Below are 18,920 nucleotides of genomic sequence, written 5' to 3' on the forward strand. Positions count from 1 at the left end.
GTTAATGAAACGCCAACCCGTTGCCACCTGGTATAGTGACGTCAGATTCAGGCACTCTTTTTTTTTAACTATAATTTTTATCCCTCGATTTTGAAACCCTTTTTTTCACCCGGTGCCAATTTGCTAAGTGATCCTGGGCACTACACTCCCCCCACCAGCCTAGGGAGGCCAGGGCCGAGCTCATGCCTCCTTCAATGCATGAGAGCCAACTGACCTTCTATCACCTGACACGGGGGAGTTTCCCACGTGGAAGCGCGTAGCGCGTGGAAGGAACACGTTATTCCAACCAGTTCCTTTCCCCTCCATCAGGCGCCCCGGCTGACCAGGGGGAGGCAGTAGAGAGACCAGGATTACTACATGTTTTTGTGAGGGTATTAACTACCCTAGGGGACAAGGGGAGAACATGCAAACTCCACACAGAGTAGGCCCTTTCATCAACCCCACCTAGGGTATGGGCGCTGATGACGCGGAGGAGAAGACACGCCCCCAGCGCCCACAGCGTCCCCGGCGGGAATCGAACCCAGGCCCTTCTTGCTGTGAGGCTTCGGCACTCTTATAGACAAGGGCAGAGTTAACAACACACAGCTGGGGGTGGGGGGAGGGGGGTGGGTTGGAACTTTTCTTATCCATTGGTTCGAGATACAAGGATGGGGGACCAATCACGTACGTCGAGTATTTTTTTTTATTTGACTTAACCCATTAAATCCGGGAACATACCTCTGTCATTTTAGATTTCTTTGGCTATTCAAAAATAGCAGATATATAAGCTCATAGAGTACTGCACAATGAGCTTGTAGATCTGCATAGTGAAAATTTGTGCAAATCTTTGAATATCTATTTTTTAAAGCGAACATTTGTAAAATATGTTGTTCCAGGGACCCCCAAGTAGCAAAGATTTGAGTTACAAATGTTTGCTTTAAAAAATATTTATTCAAAGATTTGCACACATTTTCACGATTTTTCAAAAATAGATCTACAAGTGCTATGAGCTTGTAGATCTGATATTTTTGAATAGCCAAAGAAATAAAAAAAAATGACACAAGGATGCGTTCCCGGGTCTGAATGTTTTAAAGCACCTCATGTTCTTCAACTGAACTTGTGATTGGCTCCAGAACCACGTGTGGGTGGACGTGACCCGACACAACTCCAGCCTGCCCCCGCTGGCCGTGAAGCATCCCGACTGCCTGGGCCTCCTGCACCGCCTGGACAGAACCAAAGACGTGTGGGTGCAGCGCTACTGCATCCTGAAGGACGGCTGTCTCTACTTCTACAGCGGCATGCGCTCCACCTGTGCAATAGGTAAAGGGCTTAATGACTGTGTGACTGGAACCCATGCTTTATAGGCCTATTATTCATGGATTCAAGTTGTCCGTCATTTGGATTCCATAGAACAGTGCATGGTTCTCAAACTCCCCCCAGAAGCACCCCCAGAAGCAAAGATTTGTGTTAAAAATGTTCAATAATGTTCAAGATTTTTGATCTATAAGCTCATAGCGTGGCACGCGTTATGAGCTTGTAGATCTGATATTCATGAATAGCCAACGTATAAAAGGATAAAGTGGTTAAAATGATTGTGATGCTACATTAACTACTTTTGCTGGGGACCCCCTGGAACTCCCACAAGGACCCCTGGGGGTCCCCGGACCCCACTTTGAGAACCACTGCTATAGAAGTCAGCATGTCTTCTATGGAACCATGTTGTGCAGCGAAAATAGGCCAGATCTACAAGCTTACAACGCGAGGCGTTGTGAGCTTGTAGATTGGCTATTTTCGGCAAAGAGGTTTGGCGTAGAGGGGTAAAAAGAGCAGACCAAGTACAGACCCAAAGGTTAAGTTAAGTATTGACGGTTTAAGTGGTTAAATGTCTGAAAATACACATTTAACGTGAATCCAACACTGATGAGATACAGTAAAGTTAACTGTCACTGTCATTTATCTCCAGGTGGAATATATCTCCATGGCTATTCGGTGAAGGAGCAGCCACTCGGATTCAGGAAGTCCACGATTGAGTTGAAACCTCCGTCCGAAGAGTTCAAAACCTTCCACCTGTGTGCTGAGAATCCTACTGAGAACAAACGGTAAGGTCCTCATCGTTGTTAGCGTTGTACACAAGACCGCCATGAGTGAATACATTTGTATCGTTACTATATACACACGCCCAAGGAACCATCACGCCAGAAGGAAATGTTTGGATCGGGATGGTGCAGAGGATCTGGTACAGCGCTCAGGTCCTGGACCTGATGAGACGAAGGAGGAGCCCGGCCAGGAGGCCACCCACAGAGCCTAGTCCCTCCACGTGCCAGAGCCTCCCCCGAGTTCCGGCAGAGTAGTTCTGGAGAAGCGGACTGAGTGGCCCTGTCTTTCCCTATAGGACTGACCGTGGGTAGCTACCTGGGACGTAAGTTGGGGCTTGATCAACCCTGGCTGGGTCACCTGGGCGAGGGTGTATGTTGCGACTTGCGAGACCCGAAACACCCCATGACCCCAGGCTACAACACTGATGATACGTCCCAGGTGCATCCATGTGATGTATTCTTTATAATATAGATAGATAGATAGATAGATAGATAGATAGATAGATAGATATAGGGGAGAACGGAGTAATATTAACCACTTTTTACTTTACTTATGTTGACCTCTAGGCAAGGAAAAAATTGATGGAAGTAAAATCTAAACATCTACAAAAACGTCAAGATGTCTTCTATCAATTGAAATAATGAGTGTGCATCTATGACAAAGGGCTGTAAAAATATGGGTTCTCAAAAAAAAAGTGGTCACGTGATTCAACTTGCCCCAGGTAAGGGGTAAGTTGATCCTAGTCAAGGCGTACCCATATGATATTTTACATTTTCAAGTTTAAACTTGAACAAATAATGTATTCACATAACAAAAAATATTTAATAACACATTTCCCTTTAGCAAATAGTATTTTTTATTTTCTTAATGGTATTCAAACAATATAAAACCAATTAAATAAAGTTTGTTATTCAGAACCTTTTAATGTTTGCAATTGTTAATACAATATTAATAGAAGTTTATAAAACTTCTCTTAAATGTGTGTATTCATCCAAATGAAAGGTCATCCAGCATAATTTGAGGAGCAAAGACATAATAAAAAATATGAATAGGGATTAATATTAGGATAACTGGCTCAATTTACCCCAAGGCATTTGGTTCATCTTGCCCCATGGCCACCATTTTGACCTAACCTGGCTAGCTTAATGCCTCAGGCTAATCTTTAGCTAAATTATTCGGCTATTTTCAAAAGATTTGTATATACATTTTAATACTTGTGAAATGGGACATTCTGCATAATGAAAACTTGAAAGGGGACTTGAAACATAATCAAAACGTGTACAGTTGCTTGTAACAATGATAGTGTGTGTTTGTTTGTTTGTTTGTCTACAGGTGGATAGTGGCTATCAGAGCATCAATAAGCAAGTGGTCACCTTTACACCAGGTCATTCAGGACTACATGAAGCAAACCCAAGAGGAGACCAGAATGTGATGATGCTTCTTCAGTCTCCTGGATGAAGCTTCCAGCTCTGGGTCTACATACAACATCACCAGGATGGAGCTTCCAGCTCTGGGTCTACATACAACATCACCAGGATGGAGCTTCCAGCTCTGGGTCTACATACCTTCACAACCTTTATGAGGAAATGTATTAAAGTGCAACAATTTGAGCCTGCGACCTGTTTTCCTGCATGACAATGTTAAGTGTTGCTCACTTTGAGGGGCAAAAAAACCTAAAACATTTTCTGTCACCTGTGTAATCATTAAAGATTCTGTTAGGATGCATGTGAACATGCAGCGATTATTATTATTATTATTCCATGAATTACTCCTGATTTAAATTGACAGGTGAAACAGGTGGTACTGTATATAATGCATTTATTTCACTGTATTCATATAATATGCATGAAACATTTCTGACATATTTTCCTTATTTCCTTTCGGTCTATATTCCCCACCCCCTTTTTTCAACTGCAAATGATGGGAGCTTGTACAACAAATGATTTCACCAGTAAACCTGTGATTAAATTGTTTAAAGTTGTAAATTGTATTAAAGTTGAATCTAAGTGAACTGAACTGAACTGAACAGAACTGACTAGTGGGTAAACAAAGGACCTTACAGTAAGGGCCCCATTTCCGCCGGCGGTGCCTTGCCCATTATCCCAAAACTTCTTTGCCATTTTTTAGTATTTTTAAAAACATTTTCCAATAGTTCAACTAGCCGATCTACATCGACACATTGTGAGCTTGTAGATCGGCTATTTTAAACAATGTTTTTTAAAATAGTAAAAAATGGCAAAGAAGTTTAGGGATAATGGGTAAGGCACCGGTGAAAATAGGCCCCTTAATTGTGTATTATCTGAATACATAATTGATGTTCGCATATTCATAGATCCTGACAGACAGGTTTCTAGGGGTAAAACAAAAGAATAATCAAAATGAAATACATTCGGTAATTCACATCAGGTGATCAGTAGGTTATAGAAAGATTGATTTAGATTAAAAATAAAACATTTTATCTGGTAATTATAACATAATATACTGTAATTATAGCAAAGGCAAATATTAAAACACAGTGGGTCTCATTCACCAAGATTATTATTATTTATTTTTTCTCATCCCTGACGCGTCATATAAGAACTGTGTTCCAAACATAAACACACCACCCCGCCATTCTGTCAGGGGGGTGAATTCATTCTGCCTTAAAAGTCTTAAGAACTACTACTGTACTTCCGGGTCTGAAATCACTGGCCCTCATTTATCAACGCGGTGCAGACCAAATAATGGTCATTAAATAATAATAATAAGTCATTAACCTGTCACTTTAGAAATGTGCAAAATGTATCAAGTATAGTTAACACACCCCTCTCTGAAAATAGCAGATCTACAAACTCACAACGCATCGCACTGCACAAATTACAACATATTTAAAGAGAGAACACGCCCCCAGCACACACAGCGTCAACGGTGGGAATTGAACCCAGGACCTTCTAGCTTTGAGGCGATAGCGCTACCAACTGAGCCACCGTGCCCCCCATTTAGTTCCTTTATATCAATACATTCCTACAGTACATTAAATGTATACATTTTCCGGAAAAAAACACTGTTTTTCCTGAAAAACAAACAAAAAAGCCCACACGTATCATAGTGAAAAAAGCAGATCTTCAAGCTCACAAACGCGTCTCCTCTGCCTCCAACAGGTCTGTGGTCACACAATGACTGGGGATGAAGCCCTCCTGACCTGTACTGATTAACATAGCCCACCACCACCCATCATCTGGTCTGCATAGAGAGAGAGAGAGAGAGAGAGAGAGAGAGAGAGAGAGAGAGAGAGAGGGTGAGGAAGGAAGGAAGAACAAACTATATAGCAGATTAACACACTCACGAATAAATACCACAGTGTATATTGTATAAAACAATGACAACAACATTTATCACAGCACTTTACATAATAAGTAACTTCACACAAGACATTTGAAGCCTCAAGTGTTTAGCTCTAGTGAGTTTATTCTAAAGGCCTATATGTTTAAAACATGGAAAACTAAAGATGAACAATGTGTCACACTCACTTCTCTAAGATTTTGAATTTGTCTCCCTTCTTGAAACTCAGTTCATCAGTGTCCTGGGCCTCATAGTCCTTCAGAGCGATGACATCTTCTACTGATGGAGTTGACAATGATCTTGGACACAAGTTTAAAGGGCAAAAACTTTTACAAAAAAACACATTTTTAAAAGAAGTTGATGGCAAAAGTACATTCTTACTCCTATGTTAACAATACATATGGCTATAATCTTTTTAATGCTTTTAACAAAACATGGAAAAAAAACGTTTAAGTTGTGAATCGTTGTCTTAACAAGTTTAGTGTCAGAGTGCACGTTTAGATGGGAGAAAAAGGAAACCAGACCAAGACATTGTATAAATCTTATGTAATTCATATAAATCCTTTAAGAATATATTTTACCCAAACTTTGTTTTAAATGAGTGTGTTAATAAATAATAATTTGAAATGTTTTGGTAGGACATGATTTGTCCCAATCCTCAAGAATGGTTGGTATATAATACTACTTATCACAGTTATATAGTGTATAATACTACTTATTAACCCATAAATAACAGTCATACAGTGTATATATACTTACTCCTCTGCCTCCAACAGGTCTGTGGTCACATAATGATTGGGAATGTATCCCTCCTGACCTGTACTGATTAACATAGCCCTCCACCACACTTTGTCTGGTCTGCATAGAGAGAGAGAGGGTGGGGTTGAGGAAGGAAGGAAGATTAAACTATATAGCAGATTAACACACTTACGAATACATAACACTGTGTATATTGTATAAAAATACAACATCACGGCACTTTACATAATAAGTAACTTCATACAAGACATGTGAAGCCTCAAGTTTGTAGCTCTATTTTGTGAGTTTGTTCTAAAGGCCTATGTGTTTAAAACATGGAAAACTAAAGATGAACAATGTGTCACACTCACTTCACTAAGATTTTGAGTTTGTCTCCCTTCTTGAAACTCAGTTCTGTATCGTCCCGGGCCTCACAGTCCTTCAGAGCGATGGCATGTTCTACTGATGGAGTTGACAACGATCTTGGACACAAGTTTAAAGGGCAAACACATTTTTAAAAGAAGCTGATGGCAAAAGTACATTCTTACTCCTATGTCATCAATACATATACAGTAGCTATAATCTTTTTTAATGCTTTTAACAAAACATGGGAAAGAAGTTGTGAATCGTTGTCTTAACAAGGGTGTTTAGTGTCAGAGTACACGTTTAGATGGGAAAAAAAGGAAACCAGACCAAAACATTGTATAAATCTTATGTAATTCATATAAATCCTTTAAGAATATATTTTAACCAAACTTTGTTTTAAATGAGTGTGTTAATAAATAATAATTTGAAATGTTTTGGTAGGACATGATTTGTCCCAATTCTCAAGAATGTTGATATATAATACTACTTATCACAGTTATATAGTGTATAGTAGTACTTATTAACCCATACATAACAGTCATACAGTGTATATATACTACTTACTCCTCTGCCTCCAACAGGTCTGTGGTCACATAATTACTGGGAATGAATCCCTCCTGACCTGTACTGATTGATATAGCCTTCCACCACACTTTGTCTGATCTGCATACAGAGAGAGGGTGGGGTTGAGGAAGGAAGGAAGAACGAACTATATACTGTAGTGTAGCAGATTAACACACTTACGAATAAATAACACAGTGTATATTACACAAATACAAAAATGACAATAATTATCACAGCACTGTACATAATAAGTAACTTCATACAAGACATGTGAAGCCTCAAGTTTTTAGCTCTAGTTTGTGAGTTTATTCTAAAGGCCTCTATGTTTAAAACATGGAAAACTACAGATGAACAATGTGTCACACTCACTTCTCTAAGAGTTTGAGTTTGTCTCCCTTCTTGAAGCTCAGTTCGTCCATTTCCTCGGCCTCAAAGTCGTACAGAGCGATGACATGTTCTACAGGGTGAGATGAAGAGATGGATGAAAGAGAGGATGAAGGGATGGATGAAAGAGTGGGTGAAGGGATGCATGAAAGAGGATGAAGGGATACATGAAAGAGAGGATGAAGGGATGCATGAAAGAGAGAGAGGATGAAGGGATGCATGAAAGAGAATGAAGGGATACATGAAAGAGAGGATGAAGGGATGCATGAAAGAGAGAGAGGATGAAGGGATGCATGAAAGAGAGGATGAAGGGATGCATGAAAGAGAGAGAGGATGAAGGGATGCATGAAAGAGGATGAAGGGATGCATGAAAGAGGATGAAGGGATGCATGAAAGAGAGAGAGAGGATGAGGGATGCATGTAAGAGAGGATGAAGGATGATGTTAGTTCAGTCCTGTTAGTTCAGTCCTGTTAGTTCACGCCTGTGTTCCTATATCGTATGACTTCCCACTCTATTGGTTCTGTCTGGTCCTGTCCAGTAACCCAGTCCTGTACTGTACTGTCCTGTACTGTATTGTACTGTCCTGCCCCTATGTTTATTACTGTCCAGACCCTGTCTCTCCTGTTCAGCCAGTTTAGTGTAGACCTGTTGTGTCCAGTGGCCCCATCATGTTCACTAGTGTCTAGTTGTTGTCATCCTGTGTACTGCACTGTTCTCTTTGTTCCTTAACAGTTTGTTTTGACTCTATAGCCTTCTGTTGAGTATTCCTTACATTCTGTTCTGCTAGTTCTGGTGGTTTTGATCTTGTGCCTGTATTTGGATTTTAGATTTTTCCGGCCCCTTAATGGAATGTTTGCTGACTCAAGATCAGATGTGTTCTGTCTCCGGTCGTTTTGCCTTTGGTTCCACATCTCCTGACTCACACCTGACAGGTTCCCTATAGCTTCAGAAGTGTCCTTTAAAGTGTATTAAATGTATATTAATGAAGCCCAGGCCTGTCAGCTGGTACATCTCACCTGTCTCGTCTGCTGTGGTGTCTCTGGTCTCTTCATCTTCTCCCTGCAGCCACAAGTCAGACATTATTAATCATTGTCCTCCCAGTGTGTACTTTGATGTGTTGTTAAAATGTCAACATTTAGCAGTTGCACAATATGCTCTGTAAGTACATTTGGACAAAAAGTAACACCTCCAACCAAAAGTTAAGAATGACAATTCCAGACATGAAATGTAATAGTTTAAATATGAACACTAGACCCTAACGAGAACAACAGACACATGTCTAAGTGCAGTGCATGGCTGTCACAACCTCTGTCTAATCATGTCTCATGTACATCTCTCTGTGATATGCAGAAATAAATTTGCTTTTTTATGAATTACATGTGACAGTTCAATGTTGCTGTCACTAAATCTTCCAGAATGGTAGAAACCTACCAGAACTGACTCCAGATATTCAAAGGTGGGCCGGTCCTCTGGTTTGTCCTTCCAGCATTCCAGCATGATGTTGTAGATCTCCTGAGGACAGCTCTCTATCCGCTCCATACGGTAGCCTTTCTCCACTGCACATTGCACTTCTTCAATGTTCATCCCTGGTGAGAGGAACACATTCATTATTGAGTAAGTGGAGGATGTGTTAAAATGTCTGTAACTTAATGAACTCCTGGGCTTTAGTGGGACCAGATATTGACACTACATATCCTGGGTGAGAAATCCTTTATTTATTCTTTTATTTTCCTTTATTTTTATTAACGACCTGCCTACAATCTGCTCTAACACCCATATCCAATTGTATGCTGATGATACTGTACTGTACTTCTCCCACTCAAATATTTCACAAATCCAGTGCACTTTACAGGCTGACTTAGACTCTGTTCAGAGATGGTTTCACCTTAACAAACTGTTACTGAACAGAAACAATTCTGTCAGTATGCTCTTTTCTACTAGACCAATTTCCCTTCCCTTATCTCTTAACTTCTCAGATGGAACACAGTTGGAGAGAGTTGATGAGTTTAAATACCTGGGCCTCTGGCTCGATTCTCAACTCTCTTTTAAGACACACATAAACTCAGTGGTGCAGAAAATAAATTTCAGTCTGAAAATATTATACCGGTCCATTAACTGTTTCACCCTTCAGACAAGAAAAAGAGTAATTTCACAGCTATTATTACCAATATTAGACTATGCAGATATCATATATCAAAATACCTCAGACACAAACCGTCTTTGTAGATTTATCTTGAGGTGTCCTTATAGAACCCACCATTGTATCATGTACGAGTCGCTTAATTGGTTAACACCTACATCTAGAAGACACTCTCACTGGCTGCTATTTGTTTTTAAATGCATACACTTTAACTATCCTCACTATTTAAAACAATATCTACGCCCTTTCAGCTCACCATACAGCCTAAGAAATACAGAGTACCCTTACTTCATCATCCCCACCAGAATCAATAAAGAAGTTGGTCGACGTGCTTTTAAATATAAAGCGCCCATCCGACTGGAACGATCTCCCCAGTTCCCTTAGATCTATCGACTCCTTTAATATTTTTAAAGCATCCATTCTCACTCATCTGCAAATAACCTGCTCTTGCTTCTAATTGGCTTCTGATTGTTCTCTGATTGTCTTCTGTCTCTTACAATCTGCCCTGTGAATTATGAGTTATATACTGCATGTGCATGTTTGTATTATGTGTATCTGCATGGGCATGTCATTGCATGTTACCGCATGTGCATGTAAGCAATGTCTGTAGCTGCTACTCCTGTTTTTGCTCTCTTAGCTTTACATGTATACATCATTAATGCATGAAGTCTGTTATTTTGTGGGTATCTAGGCGGAGTGGGAGCGGCCAGTTTCAAGAGAGCTTATGTCTTATGTTTTTGTTCTGTTTTGTTTTGTCAAGTTCGTTTTGTCCTGTTTATGTACAGTATGCATGGATGTATTTGTTGTATTGTTTTGTCTATTGTATTCTCTGTATTTTTGTCATAAGGACCCTCTCTAAAATGAGATGATACATCTCAAGGGGTTATCTTTCTAATAAAGACACTATATTTAAAATGAATTTGTGGGGGATTTCTGTTCTATTGAAGAGTACAGTGGAGGCAGAGTGGAGGTGACATGTGACACAGCACCACATGTGGAATCAAAAGCAGGACATAGAGCTCTTAAAAAAGGACCATTTAATGCTTGAAATGGAAGCTGACACATGCAGTGAAAAACATAGCAACATTATGTACAATAATCTTCTTTCTGTGATGAGTTCACTATTATGAGCTCAATAATGTATCAGCTTTGTGCTGATGAGATATTGTAGTGAGTGTTTCTGACCTGGGTATGGCTCACATCCACAGCTGATGATCTCAGTCAGCAGGATGCCAAAGGACCACACATCAGATTTAATGCTGAAGGAGGCGTACATGCAGGCCTCGGGTGCTGTCCACTTGATCGGATACTTCTCTCCTGTTCATGCAGAGGAAATGGGTCACATCAATAACAATATTGCATGTAAAAATATTGCCTCACAGTATCAATACATCATATCTGATATCACAGGTGGTGGTGGTAACATTCAATTTGAAACCACAAACTGCTAATAGGAAACACACCATGGATGAGATTCTGGATGAGAAAAGATTCAAGATTAAATTCAAGATTAAATTTAATCTGTCGTCTGTGTGCGTGTGTGAATACCGCCATTATTGTAGCTAAGTTCTGACACCGCCCATTCTGTGTCTTTCTTGATCTTAGAGCCATAAGCTGTACATTTTATTACAGTTCAATCAGCTGTAGTAGAATCTCATGCACGCGCGCGCGCGCGCACACGCACACACACACACACACACACACACACACACACACACACACACACACACACACACACACACACACACACACACACACACACACAGAGCTGTGAAAAAACAAATCTCAATCATTTCTATTGGCCACAAACCTTGTATGTGTGTTTTATAAATAAACATGAATAACTACATTGGATCTATTGGAACACAGTTTATTTTGTGGACATGCAGGTTCCCACCCAACAGCGACAATTATGCAAGACAGAAAAGAGATTACAGAGAAGGGAAGAAAAGAGAAAAGAAAGCAGGATGAAATGTGTTAAAGAGGTATAAATCCTTTTGCTGTGTTCATTTGCTGTATAGTTTCCCTTACAATGCATGTATTTCTGCATGAATGAAATCTAAAGAGGTTTTGTTAGCCTAGCTGTCTCCTCCATTACCAGAACATAAAAACACCATGGAGGAATATGTTTACACACAACCTATGCAGGGGGAGATTCTATGTAGGTTTTCTGCCACTACACAGATAAGCATGAGGACAGAATACTAGACATTGTTAGAAAGTTGCTGTAAAAGCTGTAGAAATACATGAAAGCCCAGTGTGGGTCAATAGTGATATAGTCTCACCTTTCTCAGCTATGTACTCATTGTCCTCAATGATTCTGGCGAGGTGAAAGCCATAGATTTTGCAGACTAAAGTATTGCTGACCAGAATATTGTAGGCTTTCAGGTTTCTGTGGATACAGTTTATCTGCTCCATGTAGGCCATGCCCTCAGCAATCTATAGGAGAACACAGTCAGAAATAGAACAGTCAATCACTGTCTGCCACACAATAGATGTGGACTATTTTCTCAATACATTATGTCATAATCAGAAACACTTTATCACCAAGTACGATGAGGAGTTTAATAAAAAGAATTTGCTTTGACAACCCGACAAAAGACCAGGGATGCACGAATACCAACAAAATAGATTATATTTTGTTTTATTACATTGCTGTTTGTCCAGCTCTTTGAGTTGTTAATGATAAATTGACCACAACTACACAAGCCTTTGTTTTTGTGTGTCATCCATTTGGTGTGTTTTTAACTCATGCTGCATGTTTGTACCTTTAAAACGTGTTATATTTCCTATCAATCAAACATCCAGGACACCATGCACACACATTGGACAAAGCAGAATACATTCAGACTAATTTAGGAAGCATTATTTACTATGCTGGGTGGTGTGTGTGTGTGTGTGTGTGTGTGTGTGTGTGTGTGTGTGTGTGTGTGTGTGTGTGTGTGTGTGTGTGTGTGTGTGTGTGTGTGTGTGTGTGTGTGTGTGTGTGTGTGTGTGTTCCTTAGTTTGAGATATTTAGAAGCTTTTTTTCACACTTTTATAGGGAATTACTTGCGATCTCGCCATTTGTCTCATCAAATGTTTCCACTTTTAATATGATTTCATATGGCTATTGGACCTGATCCTCAGTCTATGAAAACATTAGTTTACATCACTGGTACAGTCATTAACCCTGACCATAGTGCTAAAGAAAGATGCTGGTGTGGAAAACACACATGATAGATGTATGGAGAATCAAACAGGCTCTCCCCGATAGGAAGTGTAATGGTTAGTTAAATAAGACGGAGGATTTTACAGTGTAGCCCAGACTGGGGTTCCGCTGAGACAGAAATCATGGGGGTGTCGGGCTCCCCCCTCCCCTTGGCTCTATTGGCCAGGCATTGGAACAAACTACGCCTATTAGTTCTGCCCTGTGAACAGACACCCTGACCAACATGTAGGAGTCACTAGAGCAGAGATCATCCTCCCTGACCAGCTGCCTTCACATGAACACTGGCTAAATGTGTGTTTGTTGGAGCACCCAGGCAAAGCCGAGACTGAGGATTAGAACAACTTTGCTATCCAGACACCCCTGTGTCTTAATAAATTCACATTCATTCTGTAATTCAGGCATATTTGAGCATTCTTGCCTGCCCAAAAAACTAAACAGACTGCTGAATTTGAGGTCTGTGAAGTGAGTATTGTAATACATCCCATAGGGAAAAATAGGGAAAACATTAACCAGTAGGGGAACTAAAAGTAAATGTGCTTTCATTTACTTTGTGTATTTGGGAGGGACAGCACATATTCACCAACATGGCCAAACAAAACTACAATCAGTAGAGTTGGGCATGTAATTCCTCATAAAAGGACCTGGTGGTTGATTGTGTCAAATGGCTTTTAAAGTCAAAGAACAATGCAACAACACAAGGATTTCTGTCTGCTGCCCCAAAACATACAGCAACCATCAGAGGCAACACTGAACAGATATAGGACATCTATTAGAGGATGTGTGACTGGCAGAAGCTCACCTGGGCAGAGAAGTTGATGAGCTTGGGGAGTTCAGTGTGTTTGCCCTCATCACTCTTTAGGAAGTCCAGTAAACTACCTGTAAACAAATTACAACCATTTGTAATAAGCATCTTTCTCTGCGACAGTTGTATGTAGTGCCTGTATACCAGAAATGTACACACACACACACACACACACACACACACACACACACACACACACACACACACACACACACACACACACACACACACACACACACACACACACACACACACACCTTTCTCCATGTACTCTGTGATGATGTAGAAGGGTTCCTCCTTGGTGACCACACCATGCAGGCTGACCAGCTTGTCGTGCTGCAGGGTCTTCATCAGGTTGACCTGAGACAGGAAGTCCTCCACTGACATCATGTCAGGTTTCCTGGTCTCCATAGCCACCTTGGTGTGCTTATTGTACGTGGCTAAGAATGAAACATTTACTATGTCACACAGCGGCCATTTTGCCCTTACGTTATACTAAGGGTTAAACCATATTTACTCTATGGTGATTCTGCACACGTTCCAGCTCCCATTCATATGATTGTATTTGATACAGTGATGTTCTGAACACTACAGGTCTTCATCAGACTTCCACCAATGCAGTTTAACACACGTTTAAACTGTGGGACTGAAGTTTGACTGACTTGTCCATCCCCAAAAATGATTACGTCTCACAATGCAAAGTGCAAAGGCCAGGCAGGAGGGTATTGGGTAATGTGCATATCTTTATACTTTAGTTATATGACATGAAGATGAATAATTATGTATTTGATTTCCTTTTCTACATATGCCAATATTAATATGATTGTAAAGAACCTTATTTTGTGAGTGCAGAATACATTTGACTCACCCATCCAGACTTCTCCAAACTCCCCATTACACAACCTCTTGTCCAGTTTCAATGACTCTCTCGGGACCTCCCAGGGTTTCAGGGGCTTGGTGCTGAGGCAGGGGCTTGTCAGGGTCTGGCAGAGACCATCTGACTGCTCTGGAGTAATCAAACAAACAAATAACTTGTTAAAATACTGTAAATGGAACCGGGATTCCCTACAATAACTATTACTATCATGTGGGTTAGGGTTTTTGGGGTGAAATAAACCTCGAACCCGGGTTTGAATCCCGGCCGTTACATAATATGTATGTATGTGCGTATGTATGAATATTCGACACTAACAGTGTGCTGCTGCAGCGAGCCCACAATAAAGAAATAGTGACAATGGCAGATCTATTTAATTTGGCCACCGACTCTGTTTTCAGATGAGGAGCCAGAGCAAAAAAGCTTTGTAATGTTTTCATTCAAGCAGACTGTGTCTGTATGCTGTCAGTCTTGTCAATTGGGTCTTGAGTCTTGCCACAATAATAGTCTTTATGACCAAATAGGAGGCTACAATGTAAGTGTTTCAGTGCTGATTTAGAGCACATTACATAGTTACCCTAAATGCAACAGAGCCATGTGAATAGTTTTTGTGCATTTAAAAGAAATTAAACCACATCATTATTAGTATTTAAAGCCTGCCACGGGTAGTCTGCATTTATATTGATTGATTGATTGATTGAATACTTTATTAGTCAGAAATGTAAACAGCACGAGGTACAGTCAGACATTAAGGCTAAGGGATAACACAAAAAAAGTACTGGGGATTTGTTCCCATTGTGGTCCTAATGTGACATATTCAATTCATGTGATCTGTTCATCTGTATGTTTCCCTATGGCTGCCAATTAGTTAGTTGTCTCCGCCAGGCCGAAGGCATGGCGAGAGAGTATGTTTTACCCTCCGTCCGTCCGTGTGTCCGTGTGTCCGTGTGTTACCACCAAATCTCCGGCACCAAATCTTTCACATGGGCCTGTTATAGCGCCACCAGGAGGCCGATTTGTGCAAAACCCATTTTTCCACATTACTTTCACATTACTCCTACACAACCTTAACCTCATTGGTTAAGGCTGCCATCCAAAGTTTGCAGGATTGGTCCGTTTTGAACAAACTGCCTCAAACCATGAACGCAGCTTGCGATTTCCGTGAAATTTCACACGCACATTCCCACTAGGCTGAGGAAGAAATGTCACCCTTTTCACATTGGCCTGTTATAGCGCCACCAGCAGGTCTAATTTCGCAAAACACATTTTTGGAACAAAATGCCTCAAATCATGAATGCTGTGTCTGATTGCCGTGAAAGACCTAAGAATAAATGGCACAACTTTCACATTGGTCTATTATAGCGCCACCAGGAGGCCACAATAACGTACCTGACCTGGCGGAGACCTGTGCTCCGAGGAGCACCTTTTCAAGTTGTCTCTGTTTCTGCATCTGTTTCTGGTCCAACATTCTCTGCCTTTGTCCTCAGTCTGTTTCTTATTACCCGCTCTGTCCTGTCTGACCCAGTTCTCTGTCCCTTCAACCCTGCCATGTTCACACTGTTCTGTGCTGTCCAGTTAGTTCAGTCCTCATAGTGAGAAAGGTGAGAAATGCGTGTGCTATCTTTTGCTATATGCAGCTGTTGGTAGATTTCCCGCGGACCGGGGTAGCTTGCCTAGAGCGGCAATTGGGTCTGCACAGGCCCTGGTGACTGGAACCCTTATTCATGGATTAAGGTCTCAGTCATTTGGATTCCATAGATCACGTGGTTCTCAAACTTCTTCCTGTCAAGGACCCCCGAATTGATAAATGTTTGGCCGCGGACCCTCATCTGAAAACATGTTGTGCCAGGAACCCCCAGAAGCAAAGATTTGTGTTAAAAATGTTCAATAACGCTCAAGATTTTTGATCTACAAGCTCATGAGCTTGTAGATCTGATATTTTTGAATAGCCAACGTATAAAAGGTTAAAGTAGTTAAATTAGTGTGATGCTATATTAACTACTTTTGCTGGGGACCCCCTGGAACTCCCACAAGGACCCCTGGGGGTCCCCGAACCCCACTTTGAGAACCACTGCTATAGAAGTCAGCATGTCTTCTATGGAACCATGTTGTGCAGCGAAAATAGGCCAAATCTACAAGCTTACAACACGTCGCGCTCTGCGAGGCGCTGTGAGCTTGTAGATCGGCTATTTTCGGCAAAGAGGTTTGGCGTAGAGGGGTAAAAAGAGCAGACCAAGTACAGACCCAAAGGTTAAGTTAAGTATTGACGGTTTAAGTGGTTAAATGTCTGAAAATACACATTTAACGTGAACACTGATGAGATACAGTAAAGTTAACTGTCACTGTCATTTATCTCCAGGTGGAATATATCTCCATGGCTATTCAGTGAAGGAGCAGCCGCTCGGATTCAGGAAGTCCACGATTGAGTTGAAACCTCCGTCCGAAGAGTTCAAAACCTTCCACCTCTGTGCTGAGAATCCTACTGAGAACAAACGGTAAGGTCCTCATCGTTGTTAGCGTTGTACACAAGACCGCCATGAGTGAATACATTTGTATCGTTACTTTAGATATAGATGCTAGTTACGCTATGATATATATATATATATATATATATATATATACACACACACACAGACACAGCCAGGAATAGTTTGGTGACCACCGGAGAGACGAGTGACAGCCGGAATAGGTGGCAAACCGGGAGCAGTATGGGTTAGCGCCCCAGTCTGTGTCTTCCGTGAGGAAGAAGCCCAACAAACCCACGGTGAGGCCTTAAGGAGGGCCATTCAAGCAAACCGCAAGTGGAGCTAATACCATTAATACTACATTTCTGGTCTGATATGGCACGAGGGACACCCACAAAAAGACCACCCCGAAAATCAGTGCGCATAATGTGCCCTTTCGTGGACATTTTGTGCACCTGCCCCTTCAGCACTCTCTGCACGGCCCTGACCATTAGACGGCCCAATCTAGTGGTATCGGCCCAAGGAACCATCACGCCAGAAGGAAATGTTTGGATCCAGAAGGAAATGTTTGGATCAGGATGGTGCAGAGGATCTGGTACAGCGCTCAGGTCCTGGACCTGATGAGACGAAGGAGGAGCCCGGCCAGGAGGCCACCCACAGAGCCTAGTCCCTCCACGTGCCAGAGCCTCCCCCGAGTTCCGGCAGAGTAGTTCCGGAGAAGCGGACTGATTGGCCCTGTCTTTCCCTATTAAATAAAGTTTGTTATTCAGAACCTTTTAATGTTTGTATAAATTGTTAATACAATATTGAAAACTTCTCCTAAATGCGTGTATTCATCCAAATGAAAGGTCATCCAGCATAATTTGAGAAGCAAAGACATAATTAAACATATGAATAGGGATTAATATTAGGATAATTGGCTCAATTTACGGTTCATCTTGCCCCATGGCCACCATTTTGACCTAACCTGGCTAGCTTAATGCTTCAGGCTAATCTTTAGCTAAATGATTAGCTAAAGATTAGCTAATCATTTATGTATAAAACGTGGTTTTATACATTGGAATATCACCAACATGCATGATATATAAGTTTAGAAAATAAAAATCATTATACCAGAAAAGTAAAACATTTACTTTGACCAACAAAAAAACACTTTTTTTGTGTGTGGAAATATGCTCATCACTTTGCCCATGTGTCTCTCGACTTCACAGCCAGGTGGAAATGATGGGCATGTCCTGATTTTAAGGTCACATGACAACTCATGTGTATAGTTTTAAAGATACAGGGGGTGATTCATCTTACCCCGTTCTCCCCTATATATATATATATATATATATATATATATATATATATATATATATATATATATATATATATATATATATATATATATATATATATATATATATATATATATATATATATATATATATATATATATATTCACACATTGGTGTAAAGTATTTAAGTGCATTTACTCAAGTACTGTACAATAGTACTATTATAATAGTACTGTAAAGTACTGTAAAATGTTGATATATTTTTCCAGAGTATTTCCAGTTTTCAGTACTTTTACTCTACTCCACTACATCTCAGTGGCAAATATTGTACTTTTTACTCCACTACAATTATTTGAAAACTTTAGTTACTAGTTACTTTGTAGATGTAACCACTTCAGCCCTATTATACATTTCGGCCATTTGACAATAGCCGATCTACAAGCCGATCTACTTGTAGATCGGCTATTTTCAAAAGATTTGTATACATTTGAAAACTTGTGAAATGGGACATTCTGCATAATGAAACTTGAAAGGGGACTTGAAACATAATCAAAACTTGTAGTTGCTTGTAACAGTGATAGTGTGTGTTTGCTTGTTTGTCTACAGGTGGATCGTGGCTATCAGAGCATCAATAAGCAAGTGGTCACCTTTACACCAGGTCATTCAGGACTACATGAAGCAAACCCAAGAGGAGACCA

General features: G+C 40.6%; 1 protein-coding gene and 1 long non-coding RNA gene across 2 annotated transcripts; both read right to left on the reverse strand.

Annotated features, from left to right (window-relative positions):
- Positions 1 to 6,155: 6,155 nt before the first annotated feature.
- On the reverse strand, positions 6,156 to 7,152 carry LOC311037066. Its single transcript, XR_014599920.1, has 3 exons — positions 7,066 to 7,152; positions 6,507 to 6,617; positions 6,156 to 6,255 (listed from the first exon to the last, which is right to left on the reverse strand). It is a non-coding gene; the product is annotated as an uncharacterized lncRNA (long non-coding RNA).
- Positions 7,153 to 7,430: 278 nt separating this feature from the next.
- On the reverse strand, positions 7,431 to 16,985 carry LOC311037331 (tyrosine-protein kinase HCK-like; the record flags this gene model as incomplete). Its single annotated transcript, XM_084046458.1, has 9 exons — positions 7,431 to 7,522; positions 8,467 to 8,509; positions 8,882 to 9,036; positions 10,776 to 10,907; positions 11,876 to 12,029; positions 13,601 to 13,677; positions 13,861 to 14,043; positions 14,472 to 14,609; positions 16,934 to 16,985. 9 exons carry the CDS (start codon positions 16,983 to 16,985, stop codon positions 7,431 to 7,433), a joined length of 1,026 nt encoding a protein of 341 aa, XP_083902584.1.
- Positions 16,986 to 18,920: the final 1,935 nt, after the last annotated feature.

Source organism: Gymnoscopelus microlampas (genome assembly GCF_963454915.1).
Source record: "Gymnoscopelus microlampas genome assembly, chromosome: 21".
Classification (NCBI taxonomy): Eukaryota; Metazoa; Chordata; class Actinopteri; order Myctophiformes; family Myctophidae; genus Gymnoscopelus; species Gymnoscopelus microlampas.